This window comes from Haliotis asinina, chromosome 8 (assembly GCF_037392515.1).
Source record: "Haliotis asinina isolate JCU_RB_2024 chromosome 8, JCU_Hal_asi_v2, whole genome shotgun sequence".
NCBI classification, from domain to species: Eukaryota; Metazoa; Mollusca; class Gastropoda; order Lepetellida; family Haliotidae; genus Haliotis; species Haliotis asinina.
In genome coordinates, this window is record NC_090287.1 from 38,339,238 (window position 1) to 38,358,040 (window position 18,803).

The 18,803-nt window shown below is 38.2% G+C and overlaps 1 protein-coding gene across 4 annotated transcripts; it reads right to left on the reverse strand.

The window, feature by feature from the left end:
- Window positions 1-2,845: 2,845 nt before the first annotated feature.
- Window positions 2,846-11,618, reverse strand: LOC137294538 (galactosylgalactosylxylosylprotein 3-beta-glucuronosyltransferase I-like). 4 transcript variants are annotated; one of them, XM_067825576.1, is made up of 6 exons: window positions 11,123-11,581; window positions 10,023-10,151; window positions 7,653-8,215; window positions 6,479-6,565; window positions 5,039-5,245; window positions 2,846-4,414 (listed from the first exon to the last, which is right to left on the reverse strand). In XM_067825576.1, the coding sequence occupies exons 2-6, from the start codon at window positions 10,117-10,119 to the stop codon at window positions 4,313-4,315; spliced, it is 1,056 nt and encodes a 351-aa protein (XP_067681677.1). In that variant the 5' UTR covers window positions 10,120-10,151; window positions 11,123-11,581; the 3' UTR covers window positions 2,846-4,312. The 4 variants fall into 4 exon arrangements, with proteins under 4 accessions (XP_067681677.1, XP_067681675.1, XP_067681676.1 ...); XM_067825574.1 differs by having other exon boundaries at window positions 2,848-4,414; window positions 10,079-10,151; window positions 11,123-11,618; XM_067825575.1 differs by lacking the exon at window positions 11,123-11,581 and adding an exon at window positions 10,901-11,033 and having other exon boundaries at window positions 2,848-4,414; window positions 10,079-10,151.
- Window positions 11,619-18,803: the final 7,185 nt, after the last annotated feature.

Consider the following 18,803-nt stretch of genomic DNA (forward strand, 5'->3'; position numbering starts at 1 on the left):
ACTTTGAAGTATTTTCTTTTAATGCAGCCGTACCAGTTCATACAACAGGTACCTGATACATAACAATATCAGAAATATTTAACAATGTGATAATTTATACTCTACACTGTGATAAACAAAAACGTGGTGAGAATATCACTTGTGAGTATTTCACAAAAAAGAATATGTTGTCAATGGTGTGTTCCTCAGAATGCACAAATTAACAAGATCACAAGTAATTCTATTGCCAACTGCACTTAAAGCTCTTTTATCTTTAAAGCACAATCACCATCCTTACATTAGAATATCCTCTGTTTTTTGGTACCAGTGTAATTGTTTCATTGTTCCATGTAATTTTCCAAATGTTAGAAAACACTTTTTCTTCTAGACAGTAATATGCTTCTTACTCTACATTTGTTTACATATTACAATGTACCACTTTCGTGCTTAAACTTCAACAATATCTGCAGTGTGGGTGATGTCCCAAGATATTTTTAACAATATGATATGAAATAGGGAAATGTTTATAGAGTTCAGACATACTCTGCTTTGAAACTTAAGCATGTTTGGGACTTCAGTAAAACTAAATGAGTGAAGCTAAAATGTATTGTTTAACTCACTCAGAAGGAATACAGATACATGTACATTGTTTACATAAAGATCAAAACAGCACAATTGTGTTGAGAAATTCACCTCAGGTCAAAGATTTTCAATTTCAGTCATTTTGGCAATAATTATTATGAAAAATACTTCAATGATCTCTGCAAATCATACTTTGATTTTTCCAAAACTAAGACTTACTGCATCCTTTGGAACCACAGTGTTACCAGCTTATTTACAAAACTCTTTTGTAAAAGACATTTATGAAATTCTCTCTATTCTTAACTAAAATTGGGAATATTTTTGAAAACATGACTGTTCTCGTGTATATGTGGAATCAGTGGATAGACTGTGACTTAGACTAGCTTCACTTCATCTTGGGCATTGTTAAAGCATTCAGGTGAGAAACATTAACATGTAAACACCGGTGTTTGAAACAAAATATTCTTGTGAAAGAATGAACTCATCTTTCATTCATATCAAACAAACACGTGAAAAACAAGACAAACCTTATGGATAACAACTTGCTTCTTTGTATCACACATTTCTGGGCCAGTTCTTGCCCCATCTTCAGGGGTAGTAAACTGGAATAACCCGAAGTGGGGCCAAGAAATGTCATGAGAAACAAATATGTAATTTTCTGAATAAAATTGATATTTTATACTTATCCTTACTCATGCTAATTGCTTATCTCCTCTTCCCTGGCAAAGGTAGTGGAACACCTGAAAATTCCTTTAAGTTCCCTTCTAGAAAGAAGCGGACGTAAAATACACTCACCCATGTGGAGCCTCCCCTTTTCCCCAACTCCCTGCCACGTGGCCCGCCATGCATGTCACTCTCTCCTTGTATATCATGAGAAACAAATAAAGAAGTTGTTATCCACAACATTTGTCTTGCAATACCACACCAGCTTTAATGCCTTTGAGGAATTCCATGTGATATGTATATCATATAAAACACATATATTATTACAATATCTGGCATATCAATATTAATACCCAACAGCATATAAAATAGTGTATATAACAGCATATTCAACTATGTATTCCACTGTAATGTTCATAGTGTATTCAATGGCATTATTCTCAAAAAGGACCTGAGAAAATCCAAGATGATACTTGTTTTCAGCAACCCATGTTTCTTTTAAGAGTTGACTAATAGAACTGAGTGGTCAGACCACCAGAATTTGTTGATCCGTGTCACTGGAGTGTCTAGCCTGGACTCAACCAATTACAGATAAATGTAGCTGAAACATTGCTGGAAGATGCCTCAAAATATAAAAAATTCAAAACAAAATTTAATAAAACTGCTATATAAAGGCACAATATCACACCACACTTCTCTATAAATACATAATTCATTTCTTTCAATAAAAATAACTATCAGCCCAGAAGGGAGCTACCATATTATTTATTACACCCTCACCCCTAAAATACTTTTTATTGCCTCCAACACAGAACATCTTCTGTTCTGATGTGTACACTATCAAAGTGACATTATCAGAATTACATAAAACACCTGGTCACTTTCACAGGTAAACACTAACATGATGTCAGTTCATCTTGACATTATTCTTAGGTGGAGAACATGAAAAAGACTGAACTCAGAACACACCTTTGTTTCAATCTAATTGAAAATTCAAAGTGATCAACCTACAATGCAATATTTAACAAACACACATGCTCCAGCATGTTTAAGTTTAAGAGAATGGAAGAAAGTGTGGTTAACACTTCCTCATATTATGGTTAGTGTTATCGATGAGATAAGCCAACCTGATATATTTGGTATCACAATCGGATAAACAGGCAAGTTCTTTACCAATAATGCTTAAATCTCGAGCAATTACTTCATTTGCAATTGGATCCTGGAGTTTTGTGAGGCAGTAATGTGGGATATGATTCATGGAGAGTGCACTGTGACTATCAACACCCTCAATCAATTTGAGCTACATGCATTCACGATACCCATGGCATTCCTTAATTCTGAATACAGTAGCAGATACTCACAAATAGTCACATACTGAAAGCCCACCAAGATCCATGTTAGAAATGATCTTCAGTTACCCATGCATGTTGTAAGAGGCGACTAACGGGAGCAGCTCTCTGACTTGGTTGACACATGTCACTCTATCTGAATTGTGTAGGCAGATGCTGGCACCATACAGCTGAAACATTGCTCTGTGCAGCACAGAGCTAAACTCACTCACTCACTCAAAACATCTATGTGATCCCTCGATGACAGAGAAACTAACAATATTGAAACAAACTGTAGATATAGGAGAGTGTTTGTGAATATCATCTCATTTATTACTTGGAACACAGTGTAATTCTTAGGCCATCAACATACAGCTTATATAATATTTATATGTGACAAACAATAAAATAACAGGTGGACATATAACAAGGGAAGTTAATTGGTGTTGACTTGTAACATACTGAACAGCAAAAGGAACACATAAAAAAATGATATCTTATAAAATTAAGCCTTCATGTTTGTGACAAGTATCCAGAGTTGCACTTCCTTTGCTGTTCTGTATATAAATGGACACATGGAAGCCAGGAGTTGTCATATATATACTCATATGTTATAATAACTGTTTAGTGACAGTAATGGATGAATGGAAGCCAGATGGATGATAGACAAGTTGGATGGTAGTAATATTTAGAGACATGTGCACATGTCTGTGCTTCTGGAAGCATGTATTGTACATAGGAAGTTGTCTGAAGTTAATTTAGCCTTTGAAAATATCTCTGAAACTTCCAATTATTTGAAAAACATGTTTATGACAAACAAAAACTGATAGACTCATATGTGTCCATGTAAAAACTATTGTCTAATCATACGGGATTGCTGCACTTATATAGTGCGAATCATGTATGTTAAACAACAAAAGAAGTCCCTGTGAGTTCCCAATAAGCACATGTTATTACCATACCACAGTGTAACACAGATACTCCACTCTGAAACATTTCTTGCCTTTTCCCCTAAAGCTGAACACAGATCAGGTTACAAATGAATCAACGTATAATGTCTTTTTGGTATAAACCTTCCAATCTCAAAGCCGACAGTACACCACCACACTCTCATACAGCAGGAAAAGAAAAGGCAAGCTTACTACAAATTATATTCCTTCTTTGAAACACAAGTCTCATATAATTTTTATTTACCATTGAAACAATATCTGAGGAAAAAATATATGGTTTTGTTAACTAACAGAAGCATATAAATGATTAAGACATTTCCTGTTGCCCACATATCTTCTTAAAGATGATTTCCAATGCTAAGAAGTGATTGCTAGAAAATAATACAGTAACCATAGCAAATATTGCTTGAACAGCTGCTATTGGGACAATCAGAATCACAATAATGATGTCACGTGACATCCTTTGAATTCATTTGAACTCCAGCAACCCATAATGTTGTATGAGGCAAACAATGAGGTCAGGTCATCAGGCTTGCTGGCGTGGTTGATGCATGTCACCTTATTACCCTTGGATGAATTAGATAACTTTTGATTGGTCAACATATGAAACCATGCTCAGAGAGAATAGTTTTATGTGGCTTTTAGTAATATACCAGCAATACCAATGGCTGGGACACCAGAAATGGGCATCACACATTTCACCAAGGCATCTCTTTGGCATGATGAGTCAATGCCTCAAGCTATCCCACTTTCTGCATCAGGATTATAAATAGAAACAAGCAATGTATACACAATCCACCATCATTAGGATCACACTTCAACATTAGGATCAGATCCATGGCCAAATTTTCTTTTCATCTTGTCTTCACTTGTGAGTTTGGGTGCCTCCGTTCTAGTGTGCCAAACCAGCACCTGTGTTGTAAAAATTAGGAATACATATAAGTGCACCTACACTGCACTAAAATGCCAATATCAGCATGATCAGTAGACTCACATATCAGCATGATCAGTAGACTCACATATCAGCATGATCAGTAGACTCACATATCAGCATGATCAGTAGACTCACAGCACTGTGTTTATAACTCGACAAGCTAAAGTCAATTCCAATTTTTGTGTCAGCCAAGTGTGTATAGTTGATTGACATTCACGGCCAACAAATACATATGATTGTCTAAATCTGCATAACCACACAAAACCTAGTAAATTAATATACAGTCAAACCCTGTTTACACACACAGTTTAATTATGCCTGAAAACTACCAGCTATTTGAATTTACCAAGAGACATGTTCAAACATGGTCCAAAAGTTTTGTTTCACTAAACATTTGAGCAGGTGATGTGATTTCCTGAAATATGGAGTCTGTGTTCACTGAAATGCTAAATTATCCTGTAAAGTGATATTTAATTCCACATGTCTTTATTAATTTTTTACGACATTGTAATAATACGACATGGCCAGGATTTTCCAAAAAGGTCTTCAAAACTCCACCTCTCTCTAGTCACATAAAGAGCTTGGTAAGATATGGAACCCACCTTTGTGCAGTTATCAGCAAGAGGTTCCAGATCATCCAGAGTCACCATCATACCTGAGAGGACAGTGGATTCTTGGTAGCCTCTCTTCACATAGTTGGAGAACTCAACCTCAGGATACGTGAAGAAAAGTTGGAGGTTGACAGCAAATCCAGCCATGTCCAGAGCAAATGGTCGATCTGGCTTCCAGTATGTAAACCAACCAGTCACCTGCAACACACAAATCAGATGCAGGTTTGCTTGATGTAAGCAACTGTCTCTGTGCAGTCTACTTTTTGTCTTTAAAAAAGCCACTATGTGGTGCAGCTCATCATTTTCAGAATTGCTATAGTGAATGAATGACTATATTTAGTGATGAAGCCACAGGCCCTTTACAGTCTATTACATATTAGATTTACAGAAGCACCTGTAAAATCGAAGATACAGACAACAAGTTAATAAGTTAATAGAAACTTATTCCACAATTTAAATTCAAGAAATGTGTACTCTAAGTTTAATATTTCATTCTGAAATAAAAGCAGCTGCTCAAACTTATCCAGAGATAGAAATTAGCAGAAATATTTTGGCATAAGATGTTTTCTGAGATCTGAGATCATTGCAAAGTTTTAAGGTGAAGTGGAACTCAGTTTCTATCACAGGAATAAAACAGAGGACATAATCAACGATCTCTTGACACTACTAATTTACATATCCAATCATTTTCTGAGGTCACTGCGAAATGGACATTCTAAGGTAAAGTGGAACTCAGTTTCTATCTCAGGAATAACACAAAAAAAGACATAATCGCAGATCTCTTGATAGCCGTAATTTACATATCCAATCATGAGGCAGTGGCTGAAGCACTTAAGAAAGCACAAAGAATTTCTACACACTTTCACTGGAATGCTTGTGAGATAGCTACAGTGACTTGGATCATACAGGCAAAGTTTAACCTACTTGAAGTGTGAAGTTTTAACTTTATAGACAATGTCAGATAGACACATCAATTATAAGCTCACTACACTTTTAGTCAGGGGAGCTAAACCTGTATCATAGGTGAGACTGAGGCTCATAATGTCAATCACTAGATTATCTGGTTTATACATAATTATATGCCCATCGTCATGCTTTCATTCAGGTAAGCTAAAACTGTACTGTGGGTCAAGAAAAACACCCATGCCTAGAAGAAGTGATACTGATATATTTTTGCCAAAAAGAAAGGTACGAAAACAAACACATGAAGATTCATTCAGTGGTCCTTGTCTGACTCTGAAGTAGCATTGGTTCGTTCAGTTCCCCACATGGGTACAACGTGTGAAGCCCATTTCTAGTGTACCTGCCAGGCCACCACTGGGGTACTGATAAAACCGGCATAAAAGCCAGCTCACTCACTCTGAAGAAGAATGAACAAACAAAACCATGGCAAAGATCCAAGAGAAGATTGTCACAAAACAAAGCACCTACTTTTCCATTTTTGACAATAGGTCTTTCAAATCTGAGCCCTCCAACAAGGCCGACTGGCCACACAGAGACCACCTTTGTTTTCCGCATCTGGAACACAAATGAATATATTCTCAAAATTCAAGATCAGTTCTGGAACACGGAATCATTGCTAAATAATATTGGAACATTTGGTGATCTTTAACAAAATGCCCTTGACACCAAGATACATCATTGCCAGAATATCCACTAGCACAAATGCCATCATTCACAAAGTTTGCTTAAGTACCATAAATATTTGTCAGCATAATGAGACATAATGGGAAGGGAAAAATGGCGAGTGACATCATGGTAAGAAATATATGTGAGCATTGTTTCAAATTAACTTGTTTGGCTACCTGGTTTAAAAATAGGTGGCAAAATCCCTGGTAGCAACAGACCTATTACTGTCTTTGGCCATATGGAACTGTATTAGGTCTCCTGACCCTCTCTCCACTCCCCCACCACCTGTTTACTAGGCGTTTATAGGATCAAATTCTCTAAGAGTCTATGGGTCTGCAAGTTTGATTTTCAGCAAATCTTCAAGGGTATCTGTCTGCAGTCTACATCTCCAGTCAAGTGGAGACCTATCCTTTGAAAATGACAGCTAATTGATAAAGTATGCAGTTTCACTGAAAAATACCAGGTAGCAAGTTGTTGCTACTGTGTTATAATTTCAGGTAGCAAAATAGGATTTTAAATAGCAACTCTGCTACCTCTAAGCGTTACTTTCGAACCCTGTGTCAGAGTGAAAAAATGGACACAGGAGTTGGGGGTAAAGGTGGTGGCTTGAAAAATGTCAGTACTTATTTGTAACCGCCCAGATAGGATGGAACATAATGCGCAATCGTGAACATACAATGTTCTGCGACAAGCTCAGCAAATTCACATGTAACAACTGGTGCAGTGTGTTTGTCGCACAGTCCCTGAACCACATTATTTTCAATTCCGTCCAGCCATTTCTGCAGTGCTGGAAAGAAGTAAGTCTAGATTTCCTGATTTTGAATCTCCACCTCACAAGGGCTTCTTTCCACTTCATTTGGAAATATTTGTTCAATCACCCCAAAAAATATTAAAACAAATAAAGAAAGAAGAAAAGAAAGCAAATGATATACAAAATGCTGCTCAATGAAGTCACACCACAACCCCCATTACATACCTGTTCAAATATCTTCAGATCATACGTATTGTCATCATCGGCAAAATACACAACACCAGGCTGTACTTCAGGATCCAGGTTTTTTCGTAACCATGACAACCCCACATTTCGTTGTAATACGCCTCGTGGTTTCAACCAGTTAGGATCGTCTGGCTTTAATTTGACTTCTTTTGGTGTCAGAATGTTTAAGTGTGTGTAGGATAAGCCACATTGACTCAAGAAGTCAGCAACTAGTTGAGTTTTTGATGATGAATCTTCTATCACAATCCAATGAAAATTTGGCAAGTGAAGGAAAGTCTGCGACAACCTGGTCAGTTCAGCTTTCTGCACACCACGATAGTAAGTAGGTGTTATGGCATAGATCACAGGCATTGATTTATCAAATACTCTATTATTCTTCCCCCGAACTTCCAGATATAAGATGAGGTCTTCTACTTTCTTCTCTGATTTTCTCAATGAGTCTTTGACTTCTGTATATTTTTGGTCTTTTTCTTTTATTTGCTCTCTATATCTAGACAGCAAATTTTCCAGTTTTTGTTCATTTTCGCTTGGACACCAAACACCTGAAACACAGATGGATTCCTTTAGGACACTGTTAATGCACACAAGAGTGTTTTCTGGAAAAACACAATTTAGTACATGTCTGCGAGGGCTGTTAGGGTTCACTTGCCTATCCCTTCATGAATTCAGTCAGCCATTCACAATGACTATAATCAAATATCCATGATTTTTGTCTTATAACATGGGGTTGGTGGGGCATGCTAGTGGTTAAATTAAAATGTTTCTTCATGAAATCTTGTTTGATTCCGAGAGGAATACAGTGTGTGAAGCCTATTTCTGGTTGTAATATTGCTGAAATATTCCTAAAAGTGAAAGAGTTGTAAAAGTACACTCAGTCAATTTCTTAAAACAGTCTTCACTTGAATTTGTTATTGACCAAGTTGAAATATGCATCTCGGAATATTTCCCATCCAAGCAGAAAACAGTCAATATCTATAGCCATATATATACTCAGATACTTCATTATTCTTTTCACCTGTGAAGATCCGGGTTAGAATTCATCTCCAGTAACTCATGCTTTTCACAGGAGATGACTAATGGGGTCAGGCTCGATGACTTGGTTGTTATTGCTGATTGTGATGTAGAACTAAACTCACACATATTCGTTACCAATTATTATCAATATATATCACATTCACCTCAATTTCAAGCCCAGTTCTATGACCAAAAGGAGAATATATTGACAAATATCATGAAATCCTGTATTCGTTTCTTTGCAATTTATAAGTTTAATGACACTCAGCAATTCTGAATCTATATGAACGCATGAAAACAAAACAATGCGATTTAGAAAGTGTAACACAGGTTATATTTGAGATTGCACTTTCTCATTATAGTACATATTCCGCTACTTTTAGAGTTAGACCCATAGATTGCACTTTCTCATTATAATACATATTCCGCTACTTTTAGAGTTAGACCCATAGATTGCACTTTCTCATTATAATACATATTCCGCTACTTTTAGAGTTAGACCCATGAAGGCCCCGGGGTAGAAGAGGCCTTCAGCAACCCATGCTTGCCACTAAAGGTGACTATGCTTGTCGTAAGAGGCTACTAATGGGATCGGGTGGTCAGGCTCGCTGACTTGGTTGACACATGTCATCGGTTCCCAATTGCGCAGATCGATGCTCAAGTTGTTGATCACAAGATTGTCTGGTCCAGACTTGATTATTTACAGACCGCTGTCATATAGCTGGAATACTGCTGAGTGCAGCATCAAACTAAACTCACTCACTCACTTTTCGAATTAGTCCCATCTGGGATTAAGACGAAAACGCTCACCCAGGGTGTAAGCCCAATCTATACTCAACTGGATGTTGGCCATTATCAACTAGCATCTTTCTGATACACAGTAGATCACAGAAGTCCCAAACTTTGTACAATTTTGATATTCCCATGCAGTAAATGTTTATGAAATCAACCTGTCTTATAAGCTTAATGGTCAGGTTATAACCCCTATATTATTTGGTATGACACAACTTCATCCACAACACATATTTTATTTATATTTGAAGCATTTCTTGACGAGTCTTTCAGGGTGAATCAGAAAAGCAGAGAAATCGACCACTTTTAACATCTTCAAAACAGCATCTACTGAATTCATTTCACCTATTGAAACAGTCATTTTTCATAACTGAAATCAACATTATTATCATAACACTGATTAGGTGACACTTCAATGAGTGGATTTCTGGAAAAACATCTGTAACATCTGATAACCCTAATAACTGGCTCTTCAACCAGTTCAACTCACTTGTCAACAAAATGTTATAAATTCTCTTTGAAAAAGATGTAAAACCAACTTACCAAAATTGACCAGAAAACACATGAAGACTAGCAGAATAATTGCAAAATATAGGTACCAAATTCTGGCAGACCTCTTAAGATACATTCCTCCAGACATGAACTGATCATATAGAGTGCTGATAGGTGTGCCTGAAATAGAACACATTACATAAAAGCCACACAATAAAATATACCCCACACAATATCAGGGATAATTCACAAAACGTTTTTAATATTGTAAGTAAAGGGAATCGTAAACAGGATCTGGAGATTGGTAGACACTTGGAAAGTTACTCATTTCTGTAAAAATACAACATAAATATGAAAAAAAACAGAAACAGGATAAAAGCATGAACATTGTGTAGAATCATGAGAATGGAAGCCTTTTAGTATATTTAGTTTGGAGCAGTTATGATTCACTCTGCAACATTTTAAGAATTACATTTCTTATTCACTATCATTAGATTAAATCATTGATGAATTCAGACGTATGTCTTCTCTTCAGTTTGAGTGTTTTTCATCAAAAAAAGATATGCAGAATGGAATACATACATGCCAGGCAGGATAATCATAATAGTATACACATATCATATATCAGTGTAACATGGACAATGGTCATAGTCATGTCTGAAAAAAATTCAACAGAGCCCCAAAAAGGTTTTCAAAAACAATTTCATTCTATTGTTTATATTATAATGAGTAATTCATCTACTTCTGAGTTATTTCTGTGTTCGTGATATGTATCATATTTGCCTCATAGAGGATTTGTTGTAGCCCAGATTTAGTTCTTGTACACGAGGTGTACACTGGTTAAAAAGTTACACTGCCTGTTACACTCATACCAACCGGCCAACCGCAACAAAAATATCATCCTATCACTGCGAGAGCCCTGCTTTTACCTCAATATTTCATGCATTACTTGATTTCTTCATTATCCATGGACTCACAATGTAGGTGCCTCATAGTGCTCTTGGGACTAATAAGTTGCCCATTTTCCAACCACACGTCTATGTAACATAACCCACTAAAAGCCGGGCTTTTCAACTCCATTAATCCGGCCTTAGCCACGTAGTGCCCCATGCATAATAACTACTTGTATCATAAATCTGGACACCGTTTACCTGTACAGCAGTGTGCTTGAGGTCCACGTCCTCCCTTTAAAAGTCATCGTCTCACAGACTTCTAACTTCAACATCAGACAGGTTCTTGCCCACGGAAGTTTGAAGGAAGGGAGGTAACTCTCGTCTCATCCATGCAATCTGTGCGATGCGTTCGTGATTTAAAAGAAAATCTGTGTGGTTTGTTTGCGTTTCTATCGGTAATCAAAGACGATCGTCAATGAATTAATAGAAACGATTGAATGACAGATCTACATTATTTTCTTTTGATTAAAAGGCATAAAATAATAATAATCTGCCCTCAGAATGCAACAGATAATATCCTGTTACTAGAGATACCAGCCCTTGGTACGCTTCTGTGTACAGAAACGAAATCAAGCCAAAATCAGAATACAGAAACGAAGCCTTGAGCGAATCCATTCCGCATTGCACATTGATCAGAACTGTCATACTGTCGAATATAGTGTATGACCACTGCGCAGTGCCACAAATCCGGAGTAAGAATAGCCGGACCGGTCCAAGGTTTGATATACTAATGCTATGAATGCTATAAATGAATAGCAGAATATTAAAAGAAACATACACATCTGCACAGATATTCCGACATCGTTCACAAGTGTATATTCCCTCACCGCCACCGACCCCCCCCCCCCCCCCCCTAAACACACACACACGCACCTGACCTTAGTTCTGTAGTGCAATTGCCGTCTCCCAGGTGCCACCGGTCCGGTACGTGTGGGCCCTTTCACGTTGGCGGAAACAGATCCCATGGGCCTCGGAAATTATGGTCCCTCTTTGCTACTATCACCATGCTCGGAGGGCCATGTGGTTTGATATGGTATGCACATCTCTGTCGGAGGCAGAAGGGGGTTAAGCAAGTTGAGCAGATACACAAGTTCGCATGCATTTGATGGAACTTCTTCTAGTGGGACATATAACTCCTATAGAAATCGGGTTTCAGGTGCTTGTACAAGAATTTCTTTTTTACATGATAGGGCTTGACAATAAAATATACCACATTAATATCGAAATGCAGTGTTTTGTGGTCAATGGTGAACGTGTGTACGTGTTTAAGTAATGATAACTGCTTTATGACATATATTGACGATAAAGGCAACGTAGAGATCTCTCTGGGGACAGACCTTTTGATTGTTGAAATAAACTGAAATGGAATCAATGAAGGTCAGCAGCGAGCGACTTCTGTGTTGACGTCAGAAAATGGAGGATCGTGTGCTTACTTGTACCATCAACGTTTTTAAGTAGCTTGACGTACTTGGTAACAATGGTGCTTATGATACATGATGCGGTAGCTATAGAACAAAATTCAGGTCCAGAAACCAGATCATCAGCCGGGAATCTCAGTGACGATTCAAACACGGCCGCGATGAGAACTCCTCAGCGTTTGAACAGTGGTCTGTAAGCATCAAGTCAGACTAGAACAGTATGACAAGAGAGATTCAAAAGTGTAGAGCAGACCTTCCTAGAGAGGTGGAATTACTACGACCGGAAAACAGACAGTTATAAGAAATATGTACGCTTGAAGAATCAGCTGAGAGTTGAAACCTGTTATTCACGGGATTAGAGGCAAGTTAGGAGTGAAACCTGAACAGTTTGAGATGCATCACTGAGATGATGACCTTTCCACCTGAAAGAGCCTTCCGAAGGAGAAAAGGTGCACAATATAAAACACCCATCCCATACTGCTGGGCAGGTTTAAGCGTGCGCTTCCATTTCTGCAATCTTACCGAAGTTGCAGACGTGAGTATAAAGGGGACAACAAACGGAAACCGCCTGTTATGGTAAAGGAAAACATGAATACTGACGTCAGAGCTAAAAGACAGAAACTCTTTTTTTCAATGATAAGGCAAGGCAATCTGGCCACTTCGGAGAAAGGGAGGTATTTCTTCGTTGTAACACTCTGCACTGTTGCTGGTCGTGCTTACAACTGTACGATTTGGAAAGGGGCAAAGTGATTCCAAAGGGTGGTAAAACACTGTCGCCGTGGGCAGAGGATGCCTCGTAGTGGCGTGGCCGAAGAAAACCACACTCGATTTTCTAAAGCGATTCACTTGGAATGTGAATGGTTTGAGGAAACATGTAAACAATAATGTTGTTCAGTTTCTTTGTAACTGTGATATTATTGTCCATATGAAACTTTCGTTATGTACTTGATACGATAGACGAATCTACTGATGATTGCATTATTTTCTTTGTTGACAGTATGCATGGTTTGTTTGAATGGGGCACTTGATTCTATTGTACTTATGTAACTCCAGAAAATTCCCCTTTTCTTTGAAAGGGGACAGGAACCAAATGGAAACTTCATAATGAGATATATGATGAGCAGACAAAGTTCATCATTAATGGAGCCATGAACTCCAGTGTGGCATGTGAACAGGCCTTCATTTGGGATGATGATGTCAAACCAAATGGTACAGTCATAATGAGACATATGATGAGCATACACAATTTATCATTGCCGGGGCCATGAACTCCAGTGTGGGATGTGAACAGGCCTTCATTTGGGATGATGATGTCAGGCCAAATGGTATAGTCATAATGAGATATATGGTGAGCATACAAAATTTATCATTGCCGGGACCATGAACTCCAGTGTGGGATGTGAACGGGCCTTCATTTGGGATGGTGATGTCAAACCAAATGGTACAGTCATATATAATGAGATATATGGTGAGCATACAAAATTTATCATTGTCGGGGCCATGAACTCCAGGGTGGAATGTGAACGGGGCTTCATTCGTGATGATGATGTCATCCCAAATGGTATAGTCATAATTAGATATATGGTGAGCATACAAAGTTTATCATTGCCGGGGCCATGAACTCCAGGGTGGGATGCGAACGGGCCTTCATTCGTGATGATGATGTCATCCCAAATGGTATAGTCATAATTAGATATATGGTGAGCATACAAAGTTTATCATTGCCGGGGCCATGAACTCCTGTGTGGGATGTGAACGGGCCTTCATTCGTGATGATGATGTCAGGTCAAATGGTATAGTCATAATTAGATATATGGTGAGCATACAAAGTTTATCATTGCTGGAGCCACGAATTCCAGTGTGGGATGTGAACGGACCATCATTTGGGATGATGATGTCAAACATCTTGACCTGGAACATGATCGTGACTCATTAAACCTCAAACGAAATACCAAGGATAACTCGGTTAAAGCTTTTGGAAATCACTTCTGTCCCAGTAGAACATTATGAATACACACGTTAAATTGAAGAACTGGAAGTGTCCAGATTGGATGTTTTACTATGTAACACATTTAGGGCGCACTACAATGGATTACTTTACATTTGATCCACAGACAGTTATAGTATAGTGAGATAATTTTGCATATTTTGCCTTGAAGTGACTCTGATCACCTTTCCCTAACCTGCGTATTAGATACATAGACGAGTGTTGTGCACCTACGTGCAAAATATAAACAACAAAGCTGTATTGCATGCAATTGTAACCGCTTAGAAACTTGGGGGTCCACGCTGCTTTGAGTACACCAACTTTCAGGTTTGAATAAGAAACGCATATAAACATTTGCTATGCACTAGCGTTAAAAACTCTATATACTTATTTATGTAGCATAGTCGCCTTTTGTGGCAAGCATGGGTTGCTGAAAATCATTTCTACGCAGGATCTTCATGGGTGGATCACAAACATGAACTCGTAACGAAAAGGGAAATATGACAGTAGAATGTTTACATCCTTTTATTAAAATATGAAACGTTAAGATCACCATTTTCGTCCTGACTGAACTAATATTATTCTGTAAAATAACTTGATGAAAATTTCTATGTATTATCAATAGATACATTTTGTCAAACTAGAATGAAACAATTTTAATGTGAATAGTCCCTTTGCTTATAGGTTTACATGAACAAAGTAAACCGTAGCACACAGGCTTTAAACACGATCTATGGACATAGTTGATACACATAGTGAATCAGAGTGTATTCTTTCCACTTGACAGTCCTTTCACAGGAACCCGTTATCACTATGTAGGTTAAACATAGATCTACACAGATGTCACATATATAAATACATATGACGTGTGTGTAGATCTATGTTTAACCTACATAGCAATAATAAGTTCCTGTAAATCATTTAACGTTCATATAAAAAAATCACACCAATTCACCTGGGATAGAGCCATTTTATCACTGTATCTGGTAGTGGTATGCGGGCTTACTTTCATTTTAAAGCTTCCTCCTGGGTTGAAGAACAGACATTGCACTGCTACATGTACCATGGAGAGTCGCCACTTATAAGGACAGTGTCATTTCCAGTATAAGTTAACAACATCATCAGGACTGAATCCAAGGTGAGGATTACACCTTCCGCACCATATATAACAATCCTTACAAGTAAAAATCCGGTGATCAATAGCGTGAGCATCGATCTGCGCAAATGGGAAACGATGACATGTGTGAACCAAATCAGCGAGCCTGGTACTCGCCTCTCACGACATGCATAGCCGCCTTTTATGGCAAGCGATTACAAGGGTTGCTGAAGGCCTATTCTACCCCTGATCTTCACGAATCGCCCAGACTTTAACAGAAGGAATATATTTGATAAAAAAATAATTCTGAAAAAGAGTAATATAAAAGTCAAGACCAGTAAACTTCGACATGAACATTCTCGAGTTTTCAAAACGCCTGGTGTATGGCATTTACTAGAACCAACTCAAAAAACAGTACGGTGACAGATGTGAGGTGCTGTTTGTCAACAACGGCTCATCATTCTTGATGGATATTGAAACCGATGATGTGTGTACAAAGATAAATAGACATGTACGGTACGGTACAATTTGTACCCCAACGATCACCCCCACACCATCACAGTAAATAAGGTAAGGTGCTGGGACTCATTTTGGCAAAGTATATCGGATTAATGCCTAAGATGTATTGATAAAGAAAGTTGATAGTACTGAGACAACAAATCTGGTTCCTTTGTGTTTTGTCACAATATTCCAACTATATGGTGGCAGTCTGTACATAATCGAGTCTGGTTTAGGCAATGCATGAACATCTGTCTACGCAACTGGGATACGATGACATATGTCAGCCATGTCAGCGAGCGTCGACATGCACCGTATAACGTTTATAACTCCACTTACAACAATCATCGCTTGCTGAAGACCAATTATAACCCGGATCTTCACGGCTTGAGATAAGAAAGGCAAAGCGTGTGAAGAAGTATGTTGTTAAAATGCAAAACAACTAAACAAAACACGAATGGCCAATGGCCGGACATTCAAACATGAATACTTTAGGAATTTAGCATAGGATACACGGTATAATGGTTAAGCGTTGTCAAGACATGGTTGTCTTGGGCCGGACATTCAAACATGAATACTTTAGGAATTTAGCATAGGATACACGGTATAATGGTTAAGCGTTGTCAAGACATGGTTGTCAAGACATGGTTGTCAAGACATCGTTATCAAGACATCGTTGTCAAGACATCGTTATCAAGGCATATTTGTCAAGACATCGTTGTAAAGACATAGTTGTAAGACATAGTTGTCAAGACATCGTTGTCAAGACATCGTTGTCAGACATAGTTGTCAAGACATAGTTGTCAAGACATAGTTGTCAAGACATCGTTGTCAAGACATAGTTGTCATGACATTGTTGTCAAGACATCATTGTCAAGACATTGTTGTCGCCACTGGATATAAAGGGAAAGGTGGCACATGATGATATAACTACTTATGTGTAGTTACACTCTTCTCATACAATTCCACTGCCCTGTCCATCTTTAAGGTAATGCAAGAAAGATCGCCTTCTTTCATATCCAACTGGCTAATGTTGTATGTTTTAATAGACCAAACTGGATCTGGTCCATAGCCTTGGCCTCTGTCGAGTTCAGCTGGTTTGTATGAATCTTTATCCGTGAGTTTCCGGTCTTCCTCCACTACGCGTTGCTGATCATTCAGAACTACCAGATTTTCATTCTAAGGGCACAGGGTGGTTTCTGACCATTTATTCCTGTCATTTCGTTGTTTATCACTTACAATCACTTACGTTCAGTCAATCTGTCAAAAATAGTTTGGCTGTGGTGAGCTTAATTCTGCCTCTTTTTAGCCTGATTTTGACACCGTGCTTTGATTATTGTTTAGTCACCGATCCCATGAACTCGGGTCTACCTGAAATTCCTTTGGAAACTTTAAAAATAATTATCATAGTATACCCTGTTTGTGCATGCGTTCCAGAACATTAGCCACTTCAGGTGAATCTTTCTTGGCTCGTGGCTCGTGGCTCGTGGCTCGTGGCTCGTGGCTCGGATTCTTTGTATCGGCTAACTACATCCACTGCAGTCAGGGCATGTTTGATTGTTTTTACGTCTTACCTTATCGCGTGGAAGAAACAAGCCTGAAGAAACGTTCTCCTTGTTATATATCGTGGGACTGGTGAGCATATTTGTCATGTTGCCTGTTTCCTTTGCAACATCTTCAGATACTTCAAATGCTGCAGCTGCCAGTGTCCATGTGGGCTGTAGTATATTTCATCCATTCTTATTTAAAAACTGACTTCAATGCAACCCAACTGAAATCATATCATCCAAACAAATTTGCCCTGTATTTGTGAGGGTTACAATAGCTAAATTTGTAATGATAACGCTGAATAATTCCTGACGTCTGCAGGATACAAAGATATTGCAGAAGTGATCCTTTGTTTAACACATACTGTGCTGACCATAGGTGATGGCTTCATCTACTCTGATGGAACAATGCAGCCTGCTTTGTAGTGTTCATCTGAGCGAGATCTGTCACTACATTAGGACTGATGTTGTATTGCTGATGTTCATCAGCTGATGAAGATAGTGATTCACGTGAGCGAATTCCATGATGTCCAACTATTGTCAATTCATATACTCTCCGGTTGACCTACAGCGCAGCCGTGTGACATGAAATCAACGACAGTTGGCGTGCTGGTACGTTTTGTCAACATGTATGTACATTTTGAAAAGTTTTAGCTCAAAACGTATTTCTAATACACCAATAACATTTGGAATGACGAAGACTCCATTTCATGTAGCTGGCTATGTACATTGTATATATATATCCATTAACTATTCTCACAAACCAATGTCGAATGTACCAACTCGTTTGTTAAATGCCTATGCCAACTTTGGTTCGTGTATTGAATAGTTGACAGTCATTATATGTGGCTTGAGAATTCCTACTGTGACACTTGCAATCTTGAAAGCAAGTAAGATGTTGTTGACGAACAGACACTAATAGGCAGAAGCACACAACTTCAGTATAATTCCGAGTGTAAGTCCGTGTGTCTTCGTCAACACAACAACCAGCCTCTATGTATACTGACACAGATCCTTGGACGTTTCTGCAAAGCCTGGTTGTATCAGTATTCAGTTAGAACCTTCACGAACAGGAAGTAAACAATAGATTGCCAAGAGCAGATAAATGGAGCGCTATCAAAAAGGCCTGCCACTAAAATAATATTGCCATTAACCATATATGATACGAAATGTGACCAGCTACTCAAACTCAAAACTCTAAACATTGTGACAAACTCAAAACATGGCTGCCAGTCTCTGGAACGACTTGCCCACTCAAACGAAGAATGTTGAATTTTTGGGCACATCTAAATCACCTCTAAAAATTCACTTGTTTTCGTATTGTCTATTTAGA